Here is a 26,902-nt window from a genome sequence, read left to right as displayed (position 1 = left end):
TGATAGAACATGTTTATATACGGACAACATCAGAAAGGAAAAGACAGGGAGAGCAGCAGCAGCAGCTGTGCTCAGAGGGAAGGTGAGGAGCTGCTCTGTGTGTATGTGTTGATGGAGTAAACAGAGCTTTCTGTGACCCAGCCTGATGCAGGTAGAGAGGACATGAACCAGCAGGTCAACAGCAGGTTACTACGTGACTTTGTGAATGTCAGGAGAGTGTGGAGGCAGCGCTACGCTAAAGTACGGTACCAGTGGTATCGGTGAGCACTCGTACTCGGCCAGTATCGAACATCCCTATCAACGATACAATCCTCAGCTGCAGATCTAGCAGATGGCAGCATTAAGGTTAGCACATGGTGTCCACTTACTTTTGGTCACATCTCATTGGCAGAAGAGAAAACAAATGTTTTATTTTTTCTTTATCATGCCAAAATTGTTTTAATAATAAACAAACTGAGTGTTATTCCTCAGTCGGGTGAAAGGAACAGACGCACGTGTCCTCGATCTTCCAGTCGACAGCAGATCAATGTATCTGCTGCTGCATAATGTTGATCGGGGCTGATGTAGGGAGTGGAAACATGCGAGGACGTCGAGCTCTGTAGAACATCCTCATCAGTCAGAAGTTCACAACAATAGCTGCTTTCTGCTTCTGGACGTTACGTCCGTAGAGTGACATTAAAGAGACGAGCGAGCTGCAGGCTGAGCTGTGGGGAAATGTCAGGATCACATGCTCAGGAGAAGCCTCGCCGGAGGCCACGGCGGGGGCAGCTGCACCAGCACTGCTGTCCTGTGTTAGACAACGGGAGGATTGTCAAAGGTCACAGGTCGCTCTTATAAAACCACGGATGTGGTCTCATAGAGGACTGAGCGGGGGTTAGCTCACCTCCCATGTGTGTGTTTCTGTGTGTTTCAGGTCAGTGAGTAGTTCCATGCATGGCTGGAATACTGTGTAACCACAGCTTGACCTGAAAGAACTGAACTTTCTCTTTAAGCCAAAAGAAGGTCTGCATGTGACGTCACTGCAGGTTCCACCCGCTGAGTGGGAAAACTTGTAGAGTGTCTGCATTGTGTTGAAAAATGTGGCCGATGAAAAATCAAAGACACATTTTAAAACAGTTGAAGAGCTTTTGTGTGACTGGCTGTACAAACAGATTCAACCAGAAGTCTGAGAGCTGGGTTTACACAAAGGGAGGGACGATCAACCACACAAAGACTGTTTACATCTTTTTTTGATGCAAGTGAGAAGAAAACTTACAATTCAGACTGCAACAAGTCAGAATTCTGTGAAACAGACATTTTTAAAGGTCAGAAATATGAAAAAGATTTTCAGGTTTCTGAGAAAATCAGACTTGATTTGAAAATGTTGGAATTCAGACTTAAAAACCTGAGTTTAAATTGTCTGAAATCTGAGACTAAAATGGGAAATACAACAGAGTATTTTGACTTCTGTCAGAAAAAGGCTTAAAGATGTTTAGTGTCTTGATCCTGATTTGTGGATTTGAGGTATTTATTTGTGTTTTGTTCATTTGTGCAGCCTCAGAGACCACACGGATCTCAGCTGTTGGGGAATATTTTTAATTCTTAAATTAACCTGTGCCTTTTTACAGTGTAGAGTTCCTGCCTCTTCTCTGATTTAAAAAAAAAAAAAAAAAGCACATTCAAACGCTGCTCACTAAAAACACATTATGTGCAACACATATGGATGCTGTGCAAAGTGAATGCAGCGCTCCGTCATGGGGCCGCTGGTGATAACACATTCAGAGCATATTGGTGAACATCTCAGCTGAAATGAGCTGCTGTAACACACACACGTCCTCCTGCAGACGCTGTGTCTTCTTGGTCCAATTTACACATGCAGCAACAGCCAGGCTGTGATTCAGGAAGAGCCAAGAGGAGCAGCATTCAGCCTGACATGAAATCTGTTTGTTATGAAGCTGCCAGATCAGCCTGTTATCACACTGACGTCTTCATCCGTGCACGCCGCTGCAGTCCTTCCTACAGGCTGATTATTCCACTGTGAGTAATGCTAACTAATAAATCGCTACACTAGCTGCTGCTAATCAGGCCCTGAAAAGGTCAGAGATTTCCATCTGTTCTTTTTAAATGACCAAACTCTGTTAAAGTATCGGCTAAAGCTAAGTATTGGAAAAAAGACAAACGTACCAGGCGGCCTGTGTTCATTCTAGGTGGTAAAGGGTTCATTTGTTTTGCTGTTTTTTGTAAGAAATTCGAGCAATATGACCATCAAGTCAATTCCACAGCTGTCCATCTCTTCTGGTGCTTTAACGTTTTGTTTGGACAAATGGAGGACACGGAGAGGACGTGATCAGCTAGCCAGCGTGCTAACAGATCCTTTTCTGCAGAGCTGTTTGCTAGTTGTAAAGTGTTTTATACCATTACATCTTTTATTTTTGGCTAAAAGTCACACACAATATGATGACGGTAGCTGCTGCAAATGAGCATTTTATCTACTCATAAACCTTTGTTAGTAAGAACATCAGCAGGCTAGCCTGCCAGGCTTAGCCTTCTAGCTGTAACTTACATATACTGCCTGATGCTCCCCAATAAGGCGTTTTTTTCTATTAGAAAGCTAGCCTAGCATTCAGATAGTTTTAAATGCCATCTTCATTTTGAATGTTACACTTCTGACACTACAGGGCTGTTGTATGTCCTCACTCCGTTTCCTTCTTGCTCCTTACGTGCTGCCGGCAGCCATGTTTGTTTATTGGTGCTTTGTTATTTATGTCTGCAAACGCTGGCTCCAAAACTCTGACAATTGTCTTTGCTGAAAGACATGATATATTGTCATGGTAACGAGCTGCATATAGGTCACATATCATGGGATTTAAATTGGCGGCACAGATCCGTGATTTGTAGAAAGGAGCTGACAAAAAGAGTCTGACGTTCTCACAGGGAGGAAGATGTCTGAATGTGGGACACGGACAGACGATCTCAGACAAACAACACGCAGCGTTGTGTCACAGAAGATCATAGCCCATCCAGTGTGATTGGCAGATCTGCATTAGGCTAATGGAAACGTCTGGTTATAAATCAGGAAACCTCCGTCTGTGTACTTTTTATAGAAACACTCGTGCACTCCTGTGATGTTCAGGGTTTGAGGAGAATCTGCTGCCTCCATTGTTTCAGTGTCAGTAGGTTGTAGTTTGATGCTGAGCGCACCAGAGCCACCTGACAGACTTTGTCTATTCAGATTAGAGGTCGACTCATGTGAGTATCGTTGGTAAAGTCCGGGCAGCTTGATGCTGATTTGTGATGGTTTTCAGTGTATGAACTGACCATGAACTGACCTCGGCCAGGTCACATTGAAATAACTAGATGTCCATTTATTGTGCGGCTGGTCATGTCGCTGTGCATCCAGCGCCCGCTGCTCTGCTTCCTGTTAGACTTGAGGTGACTTATTGTTCGTAGATCTTAAGGGTGGCACCAACTTCCTCTTTACCTGCTGCTGTTGCCTGGCAACCTGCAGCTGATACGTATAGTGCCTGAATCTCAGTCATCAGAGTTCAGTTGGTGGAGTCCGTTGTGTCTTTTGTTAAAGGGGGAATCCAACCTTCTCTGGTGTGTGGTGAATTCTGGGATATGTTAGGCTGTGGGGGGGGGGGGGGGGGGGGGGGGTCCACCTGCTGTTTCCTTTGTTGTGAGGGAAAAGGATGCATTTGAAGGAGGGACTGCTGCTGGGATCAGTCCACAAATGCATCCTTCAAAGGATGCAGCACCTGAACTGGAGCTCAGGAGTCAGTTCTGGCTTCGTTCTGTTTGGTTTTTACTGACTCTTGTGAGTGCAGATGTGTTTCTGGTAAACTTTCACAGCTTCAGCTTTGGAGGTCTGATTGATTCTGTAACCTCTGTGCTGTGGAAAGCTTGTGTCGGCAGCAGCTGTGTGATCCGAGCCGTCTTCTGGTCACTGGTTCTCGCCCCGCTAAGCTCATGAAAGCTCCGTATGCTGGTTTGAGGCCACAGACCACAGAAATGTAACAGTTTGCTCCCCTCAAAGAATAGAAGGAGCTTGTTTTTGCGTGATGAATTATTAATGGAGGCCGCCCATGTCATGTTAAATTTAAAATGTAATATCTCCTGACTGTGGAATGTCTCCATCCATAATGGAGCGCAAGTTAATCATTGGCTGCGCCCCCGCAGAATAAATCCCAGAATGTGTTCATACAGATAATAAAAGCTGCTGATGGTGCTGGAACTCCTTCATGCAGCGTGCATGCATATTAAGTCTCCACTAAGACTGTAATATAAGGAGTCCTGCTGTCATTGTGCAGGAGGGAAACTGATACAGGATGGATGTGTGCTTCACCTGGTGCCAGATCTGGCCGCCTGCCCGCCCGCTCTGTCTTTTTGTTGTTGGGTTAGAGGGTGGCGCTCACTAATTATCCTGCTGATATGATGAAGTCAGACACACTCTTCATCACCTCACTTTGTCTCAGATGAGTCTCAGCACAGTTGTTAGATGGTTTAGGAAGCAGCACGGAGGAAAGAAGCTACAGACATAGACAGAAGGACCTGATCCTCACAGCGTGTGAAGCAACAAAACACCACTCAACCATGTTATAGAGTGACAGAGGGAGGAGGTCAGGCCAGATGGATGAGTCCATAAAACGTCGGATCAGCGTCCCGTTTGTTTACTGTCAGAGCGGTGTCTGTTAGCCGTGACTGGTACACGGTGTTTTTCTTAGTGGAGTCCTGATGCTTCCTATGGCCGGGCGAATGGACGGGGAATGCAGATATTTTATTTTCTGACAGCATGTTAGTGCAGCTGCTTCATTTTCAGACAAATCTGTATATTACATGTGATGCATTCAAGGACCATTGGAAAGTTCAACATTCAAAGATTCCTCCTAAGTTTCTATTAAATATATCTTTGAAAAATTTCAAGGTGAGACGTGTGGAGTGATAAACTGGCTCTAGCTCAGATTTGGTTTGATTCTCTGATGGCACTTGAATGCATCACGTGTTGGACCCTCTCTTTTTTTTTATAATTCTGTGTTCTAAGGGTTAAATGTTGAGTTCAACATGTGTGTGTATATATTCCGTGTCAGGCCGCCACTCACGCTCACATCAACCTGAAAACATTATGCTAATTATTACTATTATTAACCCTGCCTGATCATTTTCCACGTAGCCCTCTGTGGCTCGCTGCTGTTAACGAAGCCTTGTTAAAAACATCGACATCGCTGGCATTTCCCTTTAATGAGTGCACCGGCGGTCTCCATGCTGATGCCCTTTATGGCCAACCGGCGCTGCTCTTTTACAAAACAACATGAATGCCGCCACGGCTGCCGCAGCTTACAGGGTTTTAATTTTCGTCTCCATGGGTGGAGCAGGGGCCTTTGGGGGTGGGGGTGTAGGGGGACGGAGAAATTGAATCAGCGCTGATGGCGTCCTCAGAGAGAGTCACAATAACACACAGTAACGCAGAGCGATGCACCGGGAGGCTCCTCGGCTCTGTGAGATACAGCGAGGAGCCTCAGGGGAAAAGACGGGGACAGAGAGGCCTCTGCCTGTATATCTGTGTGTGTAGCTTGAAGGAAGAATGCTCTGATACTCCTACACATACTTTTTCTTTATGGAAATACACAGCAGGATGTGAAGCGGAGGCGGGCCGCCTGAATTAGAAACATCATCAGAGCAGTTGAGTAAAACCTCGCCGTGAGCGCAGGGTTCAGGCGCCGTCCCTGCTCCCTGCTGTGCAGAATGTCCGAGAGCTGTGATGGTGTGAGGAGAGCTCAGGATTTCAGGTCATGTTGGAGGTTAGGGTTAGGCTATGGTTGTATATGTATGTTTCTGAGCAGGTGTTTGTGTGTTATACAGCGGACTGTGGAGCATCTCTGAAGGCTCTGTCTGCAGAATATCTGCCCATATCAGTCTGAAGCATATTCACATGAATAATGGAAGATTCTGACCTGTTTTCTTGCCGTGTTTACAGACACGACTGATGAAAGCAAACCTGTAAAAGCCACTTTGCAGACGAGGCCACTTTTACCTCTTGAAATTAAATCTAAATGGAACCTGAGATCAAACCAGGAAGTCAGATAACACTTAGAAAGACTTCCACTTTCCGATGTAACCCTCTGAGCCTCTGGTATTTGATCATTTTAAAGAAAATTGTCAGGCTTCCTGATGGTTCTTTATTTTTATTAATTCACATATTTCATTCAAATCACTTTTTATATATCTGACAGAGGATTCTTGCCTCCTCAGCAGAACCAGGAAGCCATGATTAGTTCACCTGTGACCAGCAGTCACATGAGAGTTTGTGGCTGATCTGCAGCTTTTTTACAGCAGAGAGTAAAAAAGAAGAAATGGTTTGTGGACTGGATGAAGCTTGGGTTTTTGCCACTATTGAAAACACGATTCAGCTCCTGTGATTTCATATTGATTCCTGGCTTTGTGTGGCTGCTCTGCTTCTGACCCATCATGGGTTTGATAGATGATCTGCTCGGTGTTGTCTGAGAGATTCATCGTATTTTGTCTGTTTTTTTGGAAGAAGTATTTGTAAGATTAAAAATCCTCCTCAGCACTTGTCTGTCCTCTGTCTGAGGATCCTGAACTGCATCCACCGCGCTCACCTTTCCATTAACACCGCCGCCGATCCGTGCAGCTAGAGAGGAAAGCCCCCTTTAAAATGTCAGCTCGCTCCTGTCAGAGCGCCATGCTGCTGAGAGCCACACACGTCAGAAAATCCCCTTTTCATGCTCTATTTTTTCCTGCTCTGAGTGCAGCGATTTTACTGCCGAGGAAAACAGAGGCAGAGCACTTCACTGTGTGTCTGTGGGTTTTATCTGCCGTGACATGGTTCTGCCTCCAGAGCGAGAGCACTTTCTCTTTTCTAAAATAATGGGCAGCGCGGTCAGCCGGCAGCCGAGCGGCGTTCAAGTTATTTGATCAGCATCGCTTTGAGTCACAGTGTGCCTCGCATTAATTAGACGTTCTGAATAAACAGCTTATTTTTTAAGTTTTAACAAACAGGACTGTGAAACATCTGTGGTAGTTGTTCACTGTGTTTTGATCATTACCATAAAAGCATCACATTAGTCAAGTCTGGAGATTGTCCAGAAGTGTTGAAGGTGTGAAATGACATGTGCATGTGTGAAATTTAATCTAAAATATTAAGAGAAGGGTGGCGATAGGGGTGGGCAATATGGCAAAAATTTTAGATCATGATTCTTTATTCATTTCTTGGCCAGCCAGCCTCATTCTTTTTCACTTCTATACAAAGAGGTCTGGTCTCTGTTGGTCTGAGTTCTGGTCTCTGAGTTGGATTTCTGGGTGGCAGTCCCAACAGATGCAGAATAAACTGCATACAACCAGCTGTACTGAGTGGGACCGGCTGTGAAAGGGATTCCAGACCCGCAGAGTGAATAACTGGCCTGGCTGCATCCATTCATGGATCACAGCAGGTTCCTTACCATGTGTTCCAGGAAGCGACCCTTCGCTCTGCCTGGTGAAACATATGTGCCAAGTGTCTGTTTTGGTGCTCGGTTGTTCTCTGGCTGCATCAGTTTGCACCAGCGAGGTTGAGCTGGCAGGAAGTCAGACACCAGAGCAGCAGAGAGAGCATCCAAAACACAACAATTCAGGGACAATCATGCAGCTTGGACATAGACACAAACTACAGATTGATATGAAGTCCAGCTATAGACACTGCTCGCCCACATGTCCTGTGTTAGAGTGCAGTCTATTGTCAGACAGATTTAAAGGCAGATCTTCCTGGCTGGACGTGAGGTGGCACACTGCATTATTTCTACATTCATACATCTCCACCTTTTGATCATTTACAGGCTGTAGTGTGACAGTGTAACCTATCCACGGCTCCCAGCACGCACAGTACAGCAGCTGCTGTCTGACTGAGCTGCTGCTGACAGGAACGGGGACCCAGCAGTGTTAGAGAGTCCACATGACTCAAGTGAGGAAACCAAATAAAAACCAAGAGGGCACAAATTGGCAATTTAAGATATAATGTGTCCCCAACAACAGCTAATTAGAAGTCTGTCTGCATTTAAAGAGCACATCTGTCATCCAGGAAGCAGCAGCAGCACACGAGTGAGTCAGAGAAACATGGCTGCCTTCTTTAATTCTTTGACTGAAGCCTTCACAAAGCCCGGCTGATGTAACTCTCTGCAACACCAGCGGCTTCCTCAGCTGCACGAGGGAGGGGGGATGTGTTACCTCCACCGCCACCCTCCTCCTCCTCCTCCTCACATGATGCAAGTATTAAACAACAGGTTCAGCATGTCTCACAGAGGGAAACCCTTTCACTGCTCCACACACACACACACTGAAGTGAAGATGGCAAATTGCAGCAGAAGGTTATTTTAGACTGACAGTGTCTGTGATGCTCTCTGGAGGTGTGTGTGTGTGTGTGTGTGTGTGTGTTTCCAGTCACAGACAGGCCCGGACAGGTCCTGAGCATCTGCTCCTCCACACAGCGTCTCTCTCTCTCTCTCTCTCTGCTTCCCTCTAAAGGTCACAGTTTTTATTTCCCGACAAAAAGCACAAAGTGATCAGACAGCAGTGTATCTGCAGGAGCCTGCAGGTTGCCAATCAATAAGTCCTGATTATTAGCTTGGGTGATGAGATGTTTGGCTTCTTGACCTTCTGCAGAACTCCAGGCTCTGTTTGGGAATATGAGACTATGTGCCAGTAAAATCAGAATCAGAGGATGTGATCAGGCCTGGACAGAGGGGCCTGTTCTATGTCTGAGCTCCAGGCATCTTCAATCCAGCAAGCTTCTCAGGGTTGTGTGTATGTTGTTGTCGTGTTTTTTGGCTCCTTGTTTGCAAAGTGAACACCACAAACACACTTACAGCTTCACCTATACAGCATCCTCCTATAGAGGTGCACCAGAGCAGTCTGCCGTTAGTGTCAGCCCACCACACGTTTGTGTTTCCAGTGCTGTTGTAAAAACTGAACTTAGGGTGCTGGTGGTGTGAACATTCAAACACCATCCATGAGTCCATTCCAAAGATTTATTGTTGCAGCAAAGGTGATAGTTGTGGGTTTATGACAGTATGGATGATGTGAAATACATAAACACAAATGAATACAAGGCAAAATACCTGTCGGCTTTTACAGCCGAAAGTCAAAACTGACTGCATCCATGTGTGTCTTTAACCCAGGTTTGTCTGGTCTGAGCACGTCCCTTTGTTCTGCTGCTTTGGAGGAAGTAAACTAGGCTTTGCAGGCCGAAGGGGGCGTGATTATAAAGCATCTGTGGGCGTGTCCAGAGAGCAGGGCAGCTCTTATTGATAAACATAATGCAGAAAAAGATACTATATGTATGTGTCATCACATAAGTTTGTTCAGGTTTGGTGGTTTTACACATTAGCCCTGTTTGAAATGTCCTTCACACATAATGGGGTCTGGAAGATCGTAATCTGCTGTAATCCTCTAAGAACAGGCTGCGAAGCCGTGCGCCTGCAGGTACTAACATCAAAGCTTATTGACATTTTTTAGCTAGTCCTCAGATGTCTGTTAGAGGTGGGAGATGCTAACATGCTACCTTTACAGTGAGTAATGCCAGTGGTCACATTTGTTATGATGATACTTAGTTTTTTTGTTGTTGTTTGAGGAATGGTTGAATATTACTGAGGTTGTCTCTCTGCTCTGTGAAGCTGTGATAGACTCTGGATCCAGTGAGCGGGCTGGTTTGTGTGTTTGCTCAGCTACCTGTTCACTGCAGGACAAAATTCTCCCATCTGCAACAAGTTTTGCTGCCATTTTGTGTGTCGACTGCGAGGTTTTACACACATTTAACCACACACAACCACATCAGGTCGTTCAGCACAGGTGATAGGATCACCGCCGCCGTGTCTCTGGTGATGGATGGTTCATGCCTGATTTATTTATGCATATTCAGATCCGCTCTCAGAGGACCGACGGTGTCTTTAAGGTCTCCGCGGTGCACGTCCCCGCAGGCAGCACGGTGGGTAATTACTGTAATAAGGTGGTGCGTGTCAATGAGGAGCTGCGTTCAGTGACCTGGTTATTCCTTCGGCTCTGGTTTCAGACGTTCTCGTCGTGGCTCATTGACTCATCACAGCGTCTGAGAGCTTATCAGCGTCTTTTTGATCTCATGTTCACATGAGACTGCAGGTCCTGTTTAGCTGAAGTCATCTGGGACAACTTGTTTTCTGTCTTCTGTGTTGTTTTTTTTTTCGCCACAGCAAACCCTACAGACAGAAACACACATGTGTGAAAGAGGAGTCATGGTGAAGTGAAAGTGACAGCACGCCAGCAGTTAGCCGGACTTCCCCTCAGTTGATTTAATTGCATGTCCACATCAGACTGACGTGTTCTGTCAAAAGCCTTCAGCAGGAAGTTTGTCCTCAGACGGATCTTTATGATGGCGTTTCCAAAGACCTTGTTTGACACGCTGCACTGTAGGTCAGCAGGAGGCATGATGCCGTTAAAGAGTCACATGTTGGATACACAACAGAGGACTCTGTCTTCCAGACACACTATGAAAGATGTCTATACATCAGCAGCGAGCAGATACAATGAACAGCAATCCTGCATCAGGAGGTTCTATTAGATCAGAGTCTATATGTCTTAAAATCACAAGATCCTGTGAGACGGTGTCCTCATGTGTCTCCTCCACTGTTTACTCTGAATCCTTAATACAGCTCTAGTTAAATGAAGCAGCCATTTTATTAACAGAATGCTTCTCTCACAGAAAAACACCCGTTATATTTTATAACTACAACACCCAGAATGCACTGGGCTGACATTTAATTTTAACATTTCAGAGAAACCTCACAAAGCAGAGCAGACTCACTGTTCGTTTACACACAGTGTGATCAGATTCTGCATTTGAGAGGGTTTTATTAGAGTTTGGTGGCATTTGTCCACAGCCTCAGTGTGTGTGTGATCTCACCCTCTGCCTGTGTGTGTTTCAGGTAGCGGCTCAGGCTGTGCTGTTCATGTGCATGAACACTGCGGGGATATTCATCAGCTACCTGTCTGACCGCGCTCAGCGGCAGGCCTTCCTCGAGACACGGCGCTGCATCGAAGCTCGACTGCGCCTCGAGACGGAGAACCAGAGACAGGTGAGTCCATGGGGGGCGCTGTCCATGTCGTAGGCTTGTGCAAAATTGTATTGTGTGCAATTAATCGTCAGAAAAACTGTCACCGATTAATATTTGCCACTTATCGATTATGGCGATTAGTCGCGTGTCGCCATGATGACGCATTTTTGTGTGAGACGTACTCTCACCATCACCCTTAAGCGCCCACATGTGAGCCCACAATAACAAAAATGGCGGAAGGCAGCGGTGTTCAGTTAAATGATGCGGAGCAGCACGTTCCTAACAGAGGTTCAACGTCTGTCACCATAAGCCGGAGCCCGAAGAAAGCACAACGAGGACACAACGCCGGCCACAGCTGTAGTATATAGTGCCGCACATGCATACGCGACATGCATTAGGTGGGAAGCGTGGAGCGTTGGTTGTTGCCATAGCAACTGGATGTTTGCTCGGATCAAAGAAATGAAGCTGCCTCCCGATCTTTATTTAAGGACTCCACAGCAACATAGGAAAACATTACAACAGCGAAGTCTCCTCCAGCAGATATCGGAAAGAATTCCACTCAGCCGAGAATCTGCGAAACGTTTAGTCATCGTGCTGCTTACGACCAAACTAAGCGCTGGAAGAACGTAAGGCAGGTTGATTTGCACACACATGCATTTAAATGTGAAATTGTCCAGTTTGTTTGTTTGTTTGTTTTTTCTGCTGCTGCTCTACAGTCTGAGTGAAAACATGCTCTAGTGTGCGACATTCAGTCACAGGTTCATTTGCACAGACACATTTTTAACATTAATAATCACTGATGTGACTTTTCTGAACTTATTTGTCCTGTTTAATTTGAATATTGATATGCACTGCTCTGTGACTTCAGATTAGAACATTTGAAGGACAAAGTTACTTTAAATGTTTGCTTCATTATTATTTTAAAACAGTTTCTGCAATGTGCATCTGTTATCAATAAGTACAGTGGGGAAAAAAAGTATTTAGTCAGCCACCAATTGAGCAAGTTCTCCTATTTAAAAAGATGAGAGAGCCCTGTAATTTTCATCACAGGTATACCTCAACTATGAGAGACAAAATGAGAAACAAAAATCCAGAAAATCACATTGTAGGATTTTTAAAGAATTCATTTGCAAATTATGGTGGAAAATAAGTATTTGGTCAATAACAAAATGTCATCTCAATACTTTGTTATATACCCTTTGTTGGCAATGACAGAGGTCAAACGTTTTCTGTAAGTCTTCACAAGGTTTTCACACACTTTTGCTGGTATTTTGGCCCATTCCTCCATGCAGATCTCCTCTAGAGCAGTAATGTTTTGGGGCTGACGCTGGGTAACACGGACTTTCAACTCCCTCCAACGATTTTCTATGGGGTTGAGATCTGGAGACTGGCTAGGCCACTCCAGGACCTTGAAATGCTTCTTACGAAGCCACTCCTTTGTTGCCCGGGCGGTGTGTTTGGGATCATTGTCATGTTGAAAGACCCAGCCACGTTTCATCTTCAATGCCCTTGCTGATGGAAGGAGGTTTTCACTCAAAATCTCACGATACATGGCCCCATTCACTCTTTCATTTACACGGATCAGTCGTCCAGGTCCCTTTGCAGAAAAACAGCCCCAAAGCATGATGTTTCCACCCCCATGCTTCACAGTAGGTATGGTGTTCTTCGGATGCAACTCAGCATTCTTTCTCCTCCAAACACGACAAGTTGAGTTTTTACCAAAAAGTTCTATTTTGGTTTCATCTGACCATATGACATTCTCCCAATCCTCTTCTGGATCATCCAAATGCTCTCTAGCAAACTTCAAACGGGCCTGGATATGTACTGGTTTAAGCAGGGGGACACGTCTGGCACTGCAGGATTTGAGTCCCTGGCGGCGCAGTGTGTTACTGATGGTAGCTTTTGTTACTTTGGTCCCAGCTCTCCGGAGGTCATTCACTAGGTCCCCCCGTGTGGTTCTGGGATTTTTGCTCACAGTTCTGGTGATCATTTTGACCCCACGGGGTGAGATCTTGCGTGGAGCCCCAGATCGAGGGAGATTATCAGTGGTCTTGTATGTCTTCCATTTTCTAATAATTGCTCCCACAGTTGATTTCTTCACACCAAGCTGCTTACCTATTGCAGATTCAGTCTTCCCAGCCTGGTGCAGGTCTACAATTTTGTTTCTGGTGTCCTTTGACAGCTCTTTGGTCTTGGCCATAGTGGAGTTTGGAGTGTGACTGTTTGAGGTTGTGGACAGGTGTCTTTTATACTGATAACAACTCCAAACAGATGCCATTAATACAGGTAACGAGTGGAGGACAGAGGAGCCTCTTAAAGAAAAAGTTACAGGTCTGTGAGAGCCAGAAATCTTGCTTGTTTGTAGGTGACCAAATACTTCTTTTACTGAGGAATTTACCAATTAATTCATTAAAAATCCTACAATGTCATTTTCTACATTTTCTTTTCTTATTTTGTCTCTCATAGTTCAGGTATACATATGATGAAAATTACAGGCCTCTCTCATCTTTTTAAGTGGGAGAACTTGCACAATTGGTGGCTGACTAAATACTTTTTTTCCCCACTGTATTTCAAACATGGTTGGTCACTGCTGATGATTTGTCGGTATCATTTTAGAACAATGTGACGATTTAGAGTCAAAAACATGTCAGTGCAATTGTCATCAATTAATCGTCAAATTAATCGTTATCGGCTAAATGCCACAATTAATCGTGATTAATTTTTTTGCCAATATCGCCCAACCCTACCATGTCGTACTATGTTGTCTTTGCAGCTTTGAGGGATTTTGCTGCTTTACCTTTAATCATAGTTTGTTGTGTCGTTTAGTGACTTTCATGCTGATCTTTTCCTCACAAAGACTAAAACGATCCACTGCACACATGCTAACGGCTATTATTTGGTTAGTTGGGTTTGGGGCGTAACCATGGAAACGTGAAAACAGTGTTTTGAAATCTATCCTCTCTGGGTCCTGGTTTCGTGCCAAATCTCTGCAGTAGCATAGTGAACTTACACATAAACAGGCGGTGTCCCTGTGAGCATGTTAGCATTTAGCTCGAGTGCAGTGTCATCCCGACGGGTGTATCCCCATCTGACTGGGTGTAGAAGGAGGAGCGCAGACGCGGTGACCTCCAGGCGACCTTCACTGACCACCGCAAACACACACACAGCAGAGCAGAGTGTGAAGGACACACGCTGCCTCTCCGTTCGTCCTGTGTTGACACTCGGCGTGAGGAGACTTTGATGAAGGATGCTAAACATTCAATGGATTTCAGTGAAGTGAACGTTAGCAGCGCGGCTAATGAGTCCTCTGGGAGGAGAATAACATGGGCCCTGCTTTGATCCAGTGCTGTCACACACACACACACTGTGCACACACACACAGAGTGAGTCAGATAGAGGCAGAAGGAAACACACACACTCAGGCTGACATTGAGCTTTGTTTACATACTGGAGTGGACAGCGGCGCTCTGAGAAGCCACAGGAAGCTTTTACAGCGGTCATGTTTCCTGGAAGGTTTCGCTCCAATAAGCTCCGGGATGTGTTTATAATGGAGTGGTGGAGAGGTGGGGCCCAGCGCAGAGCGCCATGATGTCAACCAATCAGAGCCTGGCTGTCAACATCCTGCAAGAAGACAGCAGCTTCTCTCTTCACATCTCCAGACAAGAAGGACTGGCTCTGAGCGAGAAACAGAGAATTTCCTGCTGTTCTGATGCGTTTAGCAGAGACTAGCTAGCAGACTAGCGCACATGTAGCATCAAAAGAGGAAAATGTCTTGGTGACAAAAAACGTAAATATTGGGCTTATATGATGTTTTAGTGAGCTTCAAGCATTGACATTAAAAAACTATGGGTGGAGCTGCTTTGGACTCTCTGTGCGACGCTCCTGCTCATGTTAGCAGCTCAACGAGGCGACAGAAAAAAGGCGGAGCGTGAGTGGAGCGTGAGTGGGCGGGCTGTCGTGGAAGCAGGAAGCTGGTGCTGTGATACACGCCTGTCACTCAAAGCAGTATCAATAGAGACGAGAATCATTGATTTACAACATGTTTCTTTCTGCTGTGAAGTCGGACATTTTACCCTGGAGGTCTGTGTTCGACTCACAGACCTCCAGGGTATCCACAAGATCTAACAGCCTTTAATGAGAAGCAGTCAGTCCTTGGAAGTCCTTATTGGTCCTAAACAGATTATCCATTCAATTGAACAGATGAGAACTCATGTGGCCCCGTGGATTAAACATGGTAATATGGACACTTTTAGATTTTAAACTGTTTGAATGAAGGCATCGAGCTGTGCTAAACATCTGAGTCGTGTCTGCTAATAGAAAAGATTTTAAATCCAGATACAAAGTGTGTGTCGCTCATCTTAACAATAATCTGAATATGAGTCAACTTTGGACATTAAATTTGAATCAGCACCATCAACAGTGAAGGCTGAACAGGGGGGGTGTTCTGGTGAACCTTTAGCACAACAGAAATGAAGATGGAAGCTGTCAGTCAGCTGCTGGAAGCCTTTAGCTCTCGGCTAATATCAAGCTGCGCTAATGACTTTTAAAGCTAATCTGACACTGAGTCTGCTGGCAACCGTGTCCAGTGGAGCAAACGCACTCTGCTGCCCCTGTTAACGGTCCACACTGTAAGAAGTGTCTCGCCGGACAAGCAGCAGACGCTGCTGTACTGGAGTAACCAGTGAGAATACATTTCAAATGTAAAAAAGGCCAAAAGGCAACAGAGTTTTAAAGAAAAACATTTGCAGCTAAAATGTACAACAAAGCAGCAGCAAGAAGAAAAGTTTATTCTGTGTCAAATATAAAGTTGTACAGTCACATGACCACTAGAGAACTGTGTGTGAGGTTGAGTTTTCGCTGTTATTGTCAAAGAGGACACTTTTTCTTGTACACTTTTAACTATAAGAAAGAATTTCAAAGGTTTTTTTGGTAATATTTCCTCTCATGTCCTGGAAACAGCACCGTAACTAAGTGGACAAACAGGCCAAAGTGGAGCTGCACAGAGTCCAAAGCCTGCAGAATGGATTCAGTGTTTCAGGTCTCTGCAGGCTGACTCAGGCGCTCAGAAGTCCAGACTGTCTGAGACGTGTGTGTAAAATCCACATTTCTTGCAGTGAACCTCCATCACCCCCCGAGCGCTTGGTAGCGACGCAGCAGCCGAAGCATTAGCAACGCTTCACTGAAATGTTTGTCTGTCTAGACCTTAATTTGGGTGGGTGGGTGGGGGGGTGCACTAGAAAACCAACACTACACAACTCTCACGCACAAACACACCTGCTCTCCTCTGACACACTGTAACACACTGAGCTGACGGTCACGTCTTCAGTGCTGCAGGATTTATTTGCTGTATTTGCTGTTAGTGTTTTTTTTTGCTTGATGGAAGACTTTGTACAAACGAGCACGGATACCGTGCGGTGAAGCCGACGGCACGAGGGTCTGCGAGGGTTCGCGTGTGGTCCAGCATGGCTGTGCTGCCGCTCTGTCTACCAGAGGGGCGTACGCTCTGCTGTGATGAGCGTTCTGTGCATTATCCTGCTTATTATGCAGCTGCATTCATTTTACACAAGTCGGACGTGATCCTCCCTCCATACCAGCGGTCAGGAGCAGTGCGCCTGTGCACCCGCCCCGCAGAAAGTCTGAACCCGGCGTCAGAGTTCAGCTAATGAAATAAGTCAGTCTGAGCTCCTGTTTAACCGCCGCTGCAGGTTTTAAACATTCAGGTTCTTCCCAGCTGTGGCTTCTGAAGCGGTGCAGTTTGGTGACATTGAGGCTGAGGAAAGTGATGTCCCACCATCACTGAGGCTGGGCGAGCACAGGACGCTCTCTCGCTCTCTCTCCACTTGTGCTGGAGGGTTGAAGAGGCTCTCCAGAGCTCTCAGGCAGCGTCATGCAGCTTCACTGAGTGCATATGAGGTTACATTTTTCATTTTTTCACGTGCTGGTGTATCTATGATCCAACAACAATGCCGGCACATCTGCTGTCTTGACACGGTTTTGCTTCAGATTGTAGTCAGTTGACATACAGCTGCAGAATAAATAAGAATTTTAAAGCTTTTAAAGATTCACTTCTTTACCTCGTCTGTGTAAAACCTGCTTTGAATACCTGAAGCCACCGTCTGCAGGCGAGGCTGAGCGTGGCAGACTGTAAACAGCTGCTGTTATCTCAGCTCAGAGGAGTCATGTCGCCCTGAATCATCGCTGTCAGCAGATGCTTCTGTGCAGTCAGACCTCTGATGACTGGACTCTGCTCTGAGTCACGTGTGCTGGTGTGTTTTTATTTGGCCTTATTGATTACTGGCCTTCTTATGAGCTTGTTTACATCCTATCTGATGTTTTGTTTGTCACGTCACAAACCAAGATCACCTGCACACAGCAGTGACGGCCTCTGTGAGCCTGCTGAGTGTCTGGGATTTGTGCTGGTTCATAATCACTGTTAGATGTTGATGTCAGCTTCCAGTCTTCCAGCTGACTTCTGTGGAAGTGTGTTCACATTTAGAGACGGCCATGAAACGGTCTCTGATTTCTACACAGAGCATCACACTGTTACTGCGGTAACAGGCCAGAATCTTCTTCCTAAACATCACCAAGTCATTTCTGCCCAACTGTAACGGGTCAAACCACAGACAGTCCCAGCATAGAGTGCCTAAATCAGGCCCCACCAGTGGACCAAAAGGGGCCTTCATTCTGAAAAAAATATGAACAGAGGTCTTTGGAGAGAGGCAGAGAGAGAGGTGGTCTGTCTGTCACAAGCTAGCTAGCTTTGGAGGCCGAGCTTTTCAACAACTGCGGCTTTCTTTGTTAGTGAAAGGATCTTTCAAATATGCAGACATCATGTGTGTAACCCAGGGTGCAATTAAAATGTGATCAAAACATCATTTGTCTCTCCATAGACCACCGCTCATGTACACCCACAGCGTGATCACTCCCACCGCCAGAAGGGGGAGACTTAGCTCTGCTGCTCTAAGGAGGCCGGTGCCTCGGTGGTTTGTCTCTTTCAGCAGCGTCTGCAGTGCATTGTTCTGACTTTTAGGTACATACATGAAGTAAATGGGGACTATTTTCAGCGGCGGATGAATCCACACAGGGTGTGCTGTGTGTGTTTGTGACAGCAGGATGGTGATGAGGCGCTGTTATAGTTTTGTGTCTCTTTGAAGCGAACATGTTCTTCCTGAGCGGAGTCAGAATCGGGCGGATAGAAGTCTGATGTCACCTCTCTGGCTTCTGGTTGGCTCTGATATTTTCAGTATTAGAGAGACGCAGTTTCGCTCCCACTCCAAATCTGTTGCCGCCTTTGCCAAGTGGCACTGCGTCAGCACACACACGTTCTCGTCGTGTAGTTTCTGGAGGCTTTGGCGGATCCTGCTGGAGGAGCTCGGGCTGGCGGAGCTGAGTGTCTCACAGACTTTATGTCATTCGTTTTCACGAGCTTCTGTTTCCAGTTTAATCTTTATCTCTTGACTTTTGTCCCCACTTAAAGCTTCTTCTGCTTTAATCCTGCATTTAGCTTTTTAGGTTTTTGAGGAACACACACACACTCACACACACTGTTGCTCATGTAATACTGTAACCCTTTCACAGCCAGGCTTTCTGTCTTGTAAATGTGATAATTTACTTGAATGTGTTACAAATGTTTGCTGAACAACACAATATCACTTGGATTTGAATTCAGGGGTCAAAGGTCACTGGCCTTTTGTTGTAAATCCCATATCCAAAGCGTAACAGTCGGCCGGTGTCCTCCCGAATATGAACAACATGATCAATATCTGAGGAAAGTCATTAATATTTGGATGAACTCATTAGAGTTTGATGGTCACTGTGGCCTCAAAAAACAGAGTTTAAAGGCATCTGATCCAAGAATGTAGCCACTAATTCAGGACAAATGAGTGGAATGTCAACAACAGTACCATTGTGTTTGTCGGCCTCTTCTCGTCTGGTTTATCATCGGCTCTGACTCTCTTCCTCCCCCACAGGAGAGACTGGTGTTATCAGTCCTGCCACGTTTTGTAGTTTTGGAAATGATCAACGACATGACAAATGTAGAGGACGAACACCTCCAGCATCAGTTCCACCGAATCTACATCCACCGCTACGAGAATGTCAGGTGAGGCCCGGCTCACAGGACGCCCTGGTGATCCTGTGTAAGAGTCGTGTAAATGTGTGAACATTCAAATACCATAAGTGATTGTTACGCTGTGGATGTTTCAGTGACATTTCCGTATTTTATTCAGCATTCTTTTCGCAGATGTTAAAGGCTTCACTAACCTCTCCACGACGCTGTCAGCGCAGGAGCTGGTGCGAATGTTGAATGAACTCTTTGCACGTTTCGACCGCCTCGCACACGTAAGTCGCCGCTCCTTCGTGTTGTTGTTCGCCGTGTGGTCAGTGTGTTCTCCTCTCTCAGACATGTCTGTGCAAAGATGAGTCAAATACAATTTGTTTTGCAAAAATGTAAATAATGATCACAGTGTTTCCCACAGACCAGTTAGCAATGTGTGGTGGCATCTTGGCGCCAGTGTCACATCGGTCCGCGAGTCGGTCATCAGGGTTTACAAGTTAAACACCTGTGTGCTTATCTAATGACAGCTTTTAAAGCTACAAGAAGCATTTTGAATTCATTCAGTTCAGTCTTCATTCTACAAGTTAGTTCTGAGTGATTTTTACTAGAACCCTGCCTGGACCTTCCAGTAGTTTACTTTTAGTTGAATCTTTAGAGCGTGTGTCATTCAAGGAATGGATTACACAAACATCTGCAGGTTTTTATTTCACAATATGAACTCAACACTGACCTCGTATGACCCCATATGTCAACCTGTTGTGTTGTAAAATTACATTTTCAACCGTAACCACGTTTCACCTCACATCGCCTGATAGTTTGCTGCATTACCAGCTCTGTCTGTGCTGAGTTAGGGTGCGCGATGTTCCATTATCAATAACGTTGGCCGTCTTCTCGTTGTCCTTCTTCAGTCTGCAGGCGTGAGGCACTGCGCATGAAGAGGAGGGGCGGGTGGATCAGCTGCTGTCGGTGTGTGTGCATGTGCGCTTATGTGTGTACGCGAGTGTGTGAACGAGAACAAAAGGGAGAGAGAGTTGCGCGGAGTTGAATGAACGGATGAAGGATAGCTATATCATAAAATCGCGTTGGCGAAAAAACATGGAATCGGAAATTTGTGGCGGAGGGTGTTGATTATGTGGCGGCCCGCCACAAATTGGTCTGTGGGAAACCCTGGGTTAGTAGGCAGGTAAGATGTGTGTTACTAACTGCAGTGAGAGAGAGTTTGAAACTTTAAACCAGATTTCTGAAGGCTGAGCTGAGAATCATCACCACAGAGATGACCTGGTGTGTTTCTGTTGTCAGCTGATTCACATGAACCTTGTCTGTTGCAGGAACACCACTGTCTACGAATAAAGATCCTGGGAGACTGTTACTACTGTGTGTCTGGTCTACCTGAGCCCAGGCAGGACCACGCCCACTGCTGTGTGGAGATGGGCCTCAGCATGCTCAAAACCATCAGGTACCGTCCTCCTCTCAGACCCCGTTCACACTGGGGAAATCAATCCGGCTAGAGCGGGATTCGGGCCGTATCTGGATATATCCGGATTGATTTCGATCCACCTGGTGGATCTAGCTGGATTGGCTTACATCTGGCTCCAGTCTGAACGCAAATGCAGCTAGTGAATCCCGCTAGTGATGTCATACTTCCGGAAAAAAATGAAAGAACAAATGACAAGGGGAAAAAACAGCCTAAACAGACAACAAACAAGCCGGGTTAAGCTGGACTAAGTGCGGACACGTGCGTGTGATAGCCAGATTTGAAAATAGGTCTGAACGTATCCAGCTTAAAGGCGATCTGGATTCAATCCTACTCTAGCTGGACTGACTTTCTCCAGTGTGAACGGGGCCTTAAACATCACTGCTGTAACATGTGTATGAATGAGTGAGAACTGATGCTCATTATATGCAGAAAACCAGTTTCATTTCTTCCTATAGAAAGACTCCTCTGCAGCTTTAAAGGCATCATCTAGCAACACAAAAATATCTCACCTCCAGATCTGTACATGCCTTTTATCTTGTTTGTGGCTGCGCTCGGTGCAGCAGGTCTGACAGAAACCTCCCCGCTTTATTTGCATTTGTAAGAATTTTCCCTCCGGCTGAGTTTCTGCACAAGATCACTGACAAATAACGATCAGTTTTTTAGAGAAGGCATCGTGTTTTTATAAAGCTCTGTGTCGCTGTGTAATCATCAGTTCATAAGTGTCACAATCACTTCAGACTGTCATGAAAAGACTCACACACACACACACACACACACTGCCGTTTGTGCTTTTGAAGCCGGAGGCGACGTTTTCACTTTCATGATGGTCGTCGCAGCATTTTGACCCCGTTGCATCACTTTGAGCGTGATGCTCAGGGAGGAGAGGATGTGTGGAGCAGAGAGAGGGATTAGTGACGGATAAGCCGGCAGATCTGTGCTGTATACTGTTAAGTCAAAATGGCAAACACACACACACACACACACACACACACACGTGTGCTGCAAGAGTGCCGCAGTGCTGTGGGTGGAAATCAGAAAGCAGAGTTAGATGTTCACAAAGACAAAAAGTGTGTCTGTGTCTGTGTGTCTGTCCGTGTGTCTGTCTGTCTGTGTGCGTGTGTCTGTGTGTGCGCGTGTGTCTGTGTGCATGTATGTGTGTGTCTCTGTGTTTGTGTGTCTGTCAGTGTGTGTGTCTGTGTGTGTGTGGAGGCTCAGAATATGGATTTAATGATGATGATCATCAGTCTGCTGTCCACATGTTTGTGGGCTTCATCAGGAAACTTTCATTACATCATCATCATCATTAGTATGAACCGGGCTGATGAGAACAGAGCAGAGGTCAGAGGTCAGAGGGGAACTGCTCAGTGGGTCATGTTTGTGCCCCCTAACAGTGTAGGCCTGTAGCAGCATAGCTGTGCTAAGAATGTATCGGCCCTATGAAACCTGTTCTACCTGAGGCTGAGGCCATGTCGACACGTGCCTGTATCTAGATCTGACACTAGTTTAGACTAGTTATACACCTTACTGAACAGAAAGGGTGTCGTCTGGTCTTACAGGTGGAGGCAGTGTCTGCCTCAGGAACTGAAGCTGGGTCCATAGTAGCGGTGCCTGACAGCTAAAGGCTCGTCCTCCCATTCTACTGTGATGAATCCTAGGAACTACAAGTGAAGCTGCGCTCTGAGATCTGACTGTTCTGTTAGGAACATACGGTTCTATCAGGTCCTGCAGAGATCATGGAGCTAGTCCATGTAGAGCCTTGTAGGTAAGGAGAAGGATTTGGAAGGAGGCCATCTGTGTAAAACTAAACAGTCCCTCCCAGAGGAAGAGGAGGGCTCAGACATCAGCTCTCACCTGTTAGCAGCTCAGTCCCTGCATCTCGTCCTGGGAGGTGATAACAATGGGTCATTAACTAGCTCCTCACATGGTCCAGTTTCAGACCATTAACCAACAAAAGGGACCTAACCACAACCACACAGGTGGGTAATGAACAGCCGTTGTCAGCCTTTAACCACTGGAGGGGGTGGTGGTGTTCTCAGGAAACTGAAGCCAGCCGCGTTTGGATTGAAGCCAGGTCTGTGTGTCATGTGGCATCTTCACACGGTGATTTAGTCCATTTGACTAACACCCTGAAAAGTAAAGATTATAAAACTGACACAATGACAATATTTGCAGACTCCCAGTGTCTCGGTTGGTCCCCTGGTGGAAGTATTCCTCTGAGAATGAGCCCAGAAAACACAGCTCTCCTCCAATCCTCAGCAGGAAGTGTTCGTTTTACCTGCAGCACATTAACACTGAGGGAAGCACAGTGGTTAATTAGTGTTGAGGATGAAGAGGCGAGCGCACCCAAAGCTCTGCTGATGTCATTACTCTCTGCTCTCCGCTGCACGGGTCTCATGCAGACGTCTCTGACCTCAAAGTCTCCCTCAGACTCCACGCCGTCCTCATTATCCTCCTCGTCATCAGACCAACTGCAGGTGGTTTGACTTAATTTCCACCCGTTCGGCAGTCGACTGACTTTAAGCACCTGTCACAAACTCCCAGGATGCCTTTCACCTCACATTCGTCGCTGCTGTTATGAAGCATGAAATGAGGCCGGGAGGCAGGTTCGGGCGTGACAGCCCGGTCTGCACTTTTTTATCAGCCTGCTTTTTATTATAATAAAGTATGAAATGAGAAACAAATGTATTAAGGGGTGTGGAGCCTGCAGGGGCTGTGTCTCAACCCTTTAGTTGAAGAGCCGCTGATATGTGTGAAACGTATTGTGTTCCATTCTCTGTGGATTTATAACCAGTGATTGGCGGACAGCGTCGCCTGCGCTCCGTTTCACCAGAGGTCAATTTCATGTTCATTCATTTGCTGCATTAGTGCGCACAGCGGGACCCAAACACACCTCACAGGACCAGCATGCCCTCTGCTACCTTCACTGAACCCTTTGTTTTTGATGTTCTTTTATTTTATTTTTTACAGATATGTGAGATCACGCACGAAACACGACATCGACATGCGTATCGGGATCCACTCGGGCTCGGTGCTGTGCGGCGTGTTGGGACTCAGGAAGTGGCAGTTCGACGTCTGGTCCTGGGACGTGGACATCGCCAACAAGCTGGAGTCAGGAGGCATCCCAGGGTGAGGACAGCTTTTCTGTCTCTACACGTACCACCCACAGTAAATACATATATATACAGCATATATAATCTGAGGAGAAATACAGAAATACAGAAAGGCCAAAAATTGACTGAAGATCTTTATGAGAGATCCAGCACATGTGACACCCTCTGATAAGTGCTGGAACATGGGGGACCAGGCCTTTGAGTTCAGTCATTGACCTGACACTGTGCAGGATTTCATTCACACCTGCGTGCTCTCTGATTGGCTGATTCTTTGCATGAAGGTGTCACCAGTTGATGGGCTTTCTGTTTCAGCTTTCTTTCACATACTTTCCTCAGTGGCTGAGGCGTCCATGTCTCCAAGGAAACAGCGACAGGACTGCTGCTGGACTTTGTCTGAGTGACAGCAGGAGGACAAAAAGTCAGATTTATTTGACCTAAATTTCTGGATCCTGTTTCAGGAGGATCCACATCTCCAAAGCCGCTCTGGACTGTTTGAACGGCGACTACGAGGTGGAGGAAGGCCACGGGAAGGACCGCAACGACTTCCTCCGGCGCCACAACATCGAGACGTACCTGATCAAGCAGCCTGAGGAGAGCCTGCTGACGCTGCCAGAGGACATCATGAAGGAGGCGGCCAGCTCGGCCGACCGCCGGGCCAGCAGTGCCACCTTCAACGAGGCCTCGTGGAGCCCGGAGCTCCCCTTTGACAACATCGTGGGGAAGCAGAATGTAAGTGCCGCCGCTGCTGCAGTCACGTGGTGCGTTTTTGTCACACTGTGAAGGAGCGCCCATCTTGACAGGAAAACCGTCTCTGCAGCGGAGGAGGAAGCTGCGCCGGCGTGTAAGCGCGGCTGCAGCGCGGCGGTGTTTCTGAAGATGGGCGGTCTTATCGGTGCACGAGATCTTCTGTTGTCTCTCTCGCCCGTTTGTTGTTTTCTTTTGTTTTCTTGGGAACGAGTGGATGGTGGAGAGAATGTGTTTCCATGGCAACGCATCGCTGTGTGTCAGCCTGCTTTTCTTTTTAAGATGACAAGCTTCTGATTGTGTGGCCCATTTAAACATCCCCCTCATTCTTTCTCCATTTGTCCCCCGGCCCCCCCACCACAGACCCTCCAGGTGTCTTTATCTCAGATGGTTGAAACTGGAGAAAACAGCATGAAACAGGATTTATGCTTTAATTTAAACTCTATAAATGCGTTTTAGTTTTTCCTCTTTATTTTGTTTGGGACCTGAACGTTATGACACTGTCAGCAGCTCAAATTCCTTCACTTCCTGTCCACAGACATGCTGGTTGTTTTGATTGTATCTGGTTTTCTCCTGAAAATTCACAGCGCCCTCTGCTGACCACAGACTGCGCTGCATGGCTGTGTGTGTCGAGCTCACACGAACAACTACTACTATCAAAAACAGTCAAAGTCAGCCTCACAGGCAGCATCTGTTTTCATTCAGAAACATGTCAGAACACCAGATGAAACTAAAAAGCAGCTCATGTCTTTGGTTCATTGTTTGATGACGACTCTCAGTCACCCGGGTCATTTTTCAAGACCTCAAAGCAGCTGGACCCCTCCTGGCTCCTGCATCTAGGTGCTGCTGCTCCAGTGCTGCCACACCACTCGGTGCATGAGGTCCCATTAGATGTGACCCCTCACTCTGCTCCAAGCTAAAGATACCAGTCTGTTTTGTCTTCACATTTGTAGCAAAGCCGTTTCAGTCTGCAACACACCGGCTCGAGCAGGCAGGAAGTATGTCAGCCTTACAGTATGTAGTCCAGCAGATACTCTGCATATAAATGATTTTTACATGAATCCAATGGTCCAGACAGGCAGCAGAGGAAAAGAAGAGGAGAAATGCGATTTGAGGAGCAGCAAGACTTCCTCCTCCTTCCTGCTTCTCATGAGTGCAGTTGTCCTGCTTCAAGCTGTAAACAGGGTGGGCGCCCTCCTTATAAACACGTCAGGGTTTACATCTGTGGACGTTTCTGTCTGCACTTTGTTTTTTTTTTTGGAAGGGATGTGTGTGATGTATTGGATTTGACATGGAGAGGGTTCAGAGTGCTCTGTGCAGCAGCTCAGCTTATTTATTCAGTTTTCTGGGCTACACTCTGGGAGAATGTTGTTGTGAAGCCCACATGGCCGCACACAGACTTGGAGGTGTGGACATGTCATCGTCCATAAGTGCTCAGACAGGAAGAGGGAGGAAGCTGCATGTTCAAGCCGCCTTTGCATCCCCAGATTGCTTTGAGGGGACGAGCTGCCGCCAAAAAAAAAAAAAAGAACGCGTCGCCTGTCCGGGGACTCAGTGTTCCTCCAACTGGTGCCACCCACCCCCCCATCCCCATCGTCAGGGAAACGCTCGAGATCACTTAGCTTCATCTTTCTTGTTAAGCACATTGGCAGGCTGCTTCAAAAAGACAGAGACACTGGAGATGTCAGTGAGTGAGGACCATCAGCTGCCAGTTTGTCTCAGCTTGTGTCTGAGCTGCGTGTTATTTTCTTGCAGCTAACCGTGAACCCTGCGTTACCTCAGCTGCAGCTCATAGCATGTGATGTAAGCGTGTGTTTGCAATCTGAGGAATGTTATTTGTGAAAAGTGCCACTTCTTTGTTTCTGGCATAATGAAAGGCTGTCAGGACGGCCGCGTCTCTTTGCATATCAAAGGCTTCACGCTGGAGTTTTTGAAGTGTCTTTTATGTCGGCGCTCCTGAAGTTCTCCCTCTCCGGTGGTTTTGTGTCCTCCGGGTCCCCGTCCCGCCTTCCTGTTGGTCTGTTTCAGCATCACTGGATTGAGGACAAAGTGAAATAGTGTCTGTGTGTGTGAGAGAGAGAGAGAGAGGAAAAACAGCGTGAAAGGGAGAAAAACAAAACGTGAATATTTCAGTTTTGTTTAATTATGCAGGGAGGAGTGGAAACTTCCATTGTTTTTGTTCCACTGAGAGATCTTAAACTGTGACTGACACACACAGGCCTGCATAGACCAGTAATAGAGAGACAGTGCCGATGCCTTGGAGGTCAGAGAGGGTAGGATGTCAGGGCCATTAGATGGATGAAAGCCAGAATGTTGTTTTAGTTTTCACTGTTTCTTGTGTCTGTTGGGGTTCAGAGGGTTAATACAGGAGACATCCTAACACAGTGTAAGAGCGTCCATGGTCATGTGGGCCCTGCCGGCCTCTGTATAATGTGCAGCAAAGCATGCTGGTAAACACAGA

At 46.4% G+C, this 26,902-nt stretch overlaps 1 protein-coding gene across 1 annotated transcript in view; it reads left to right on the top strand.

The window, feature by feature from the left end:
- adcy8 (adenylate cyclase 8 (brain)) overlaps positions 1 to 26,902 on the top strand; it is a 67,130-nt gene that overhangs the window by 14,232 nt on the left and 25,996 nt on the right. The window contains exons 2-7 of the mRNA XM_028427006.1: positions 10,926 to 11,075; positions 19,025 to 19,155; positions 19,283 to 19,394; positions 20,439 to 20,566; positions 23,555 to 23,713; positions 24,156 to 24,426. Coding sequence (XP_028282807.1) covers positions 10,926 to 11,075; positions 19,025 to 19,155; positions 19,283 to 19,394; positions 20,439 to 20,566; positions 23,555 to 23,713; positions 24,156 to 24,426 — 951 coding nt within the window. The remainder of the gene's footprint in view (positions 1 to 10,925; positions 11,076 to 19,024; positions 19,156 to 19,282; positions 19,395 to 20,438; positions 20,567 to 23,554; positions 23,714 to 24,155; positions 24,427 to 26,902) is intronic.

This window comes from Parambassis ranga, chromosome 17 (genome assembly GCF_900634625.1).
Source record: "Parambassis ranga chromosome 17, fParRan2.1, whole genome shotgun sequence".
Taxonomy (NCBI): Eukaryota; Metazoa; Chordata; class Actinopteri; family Ambassidae; genus Parambassis; species Parambassis ranga.
Note: the sequence above shows the minus strand (reverse complement) of the source record. Positions and strands in the feature narration are given on the sequence as shown.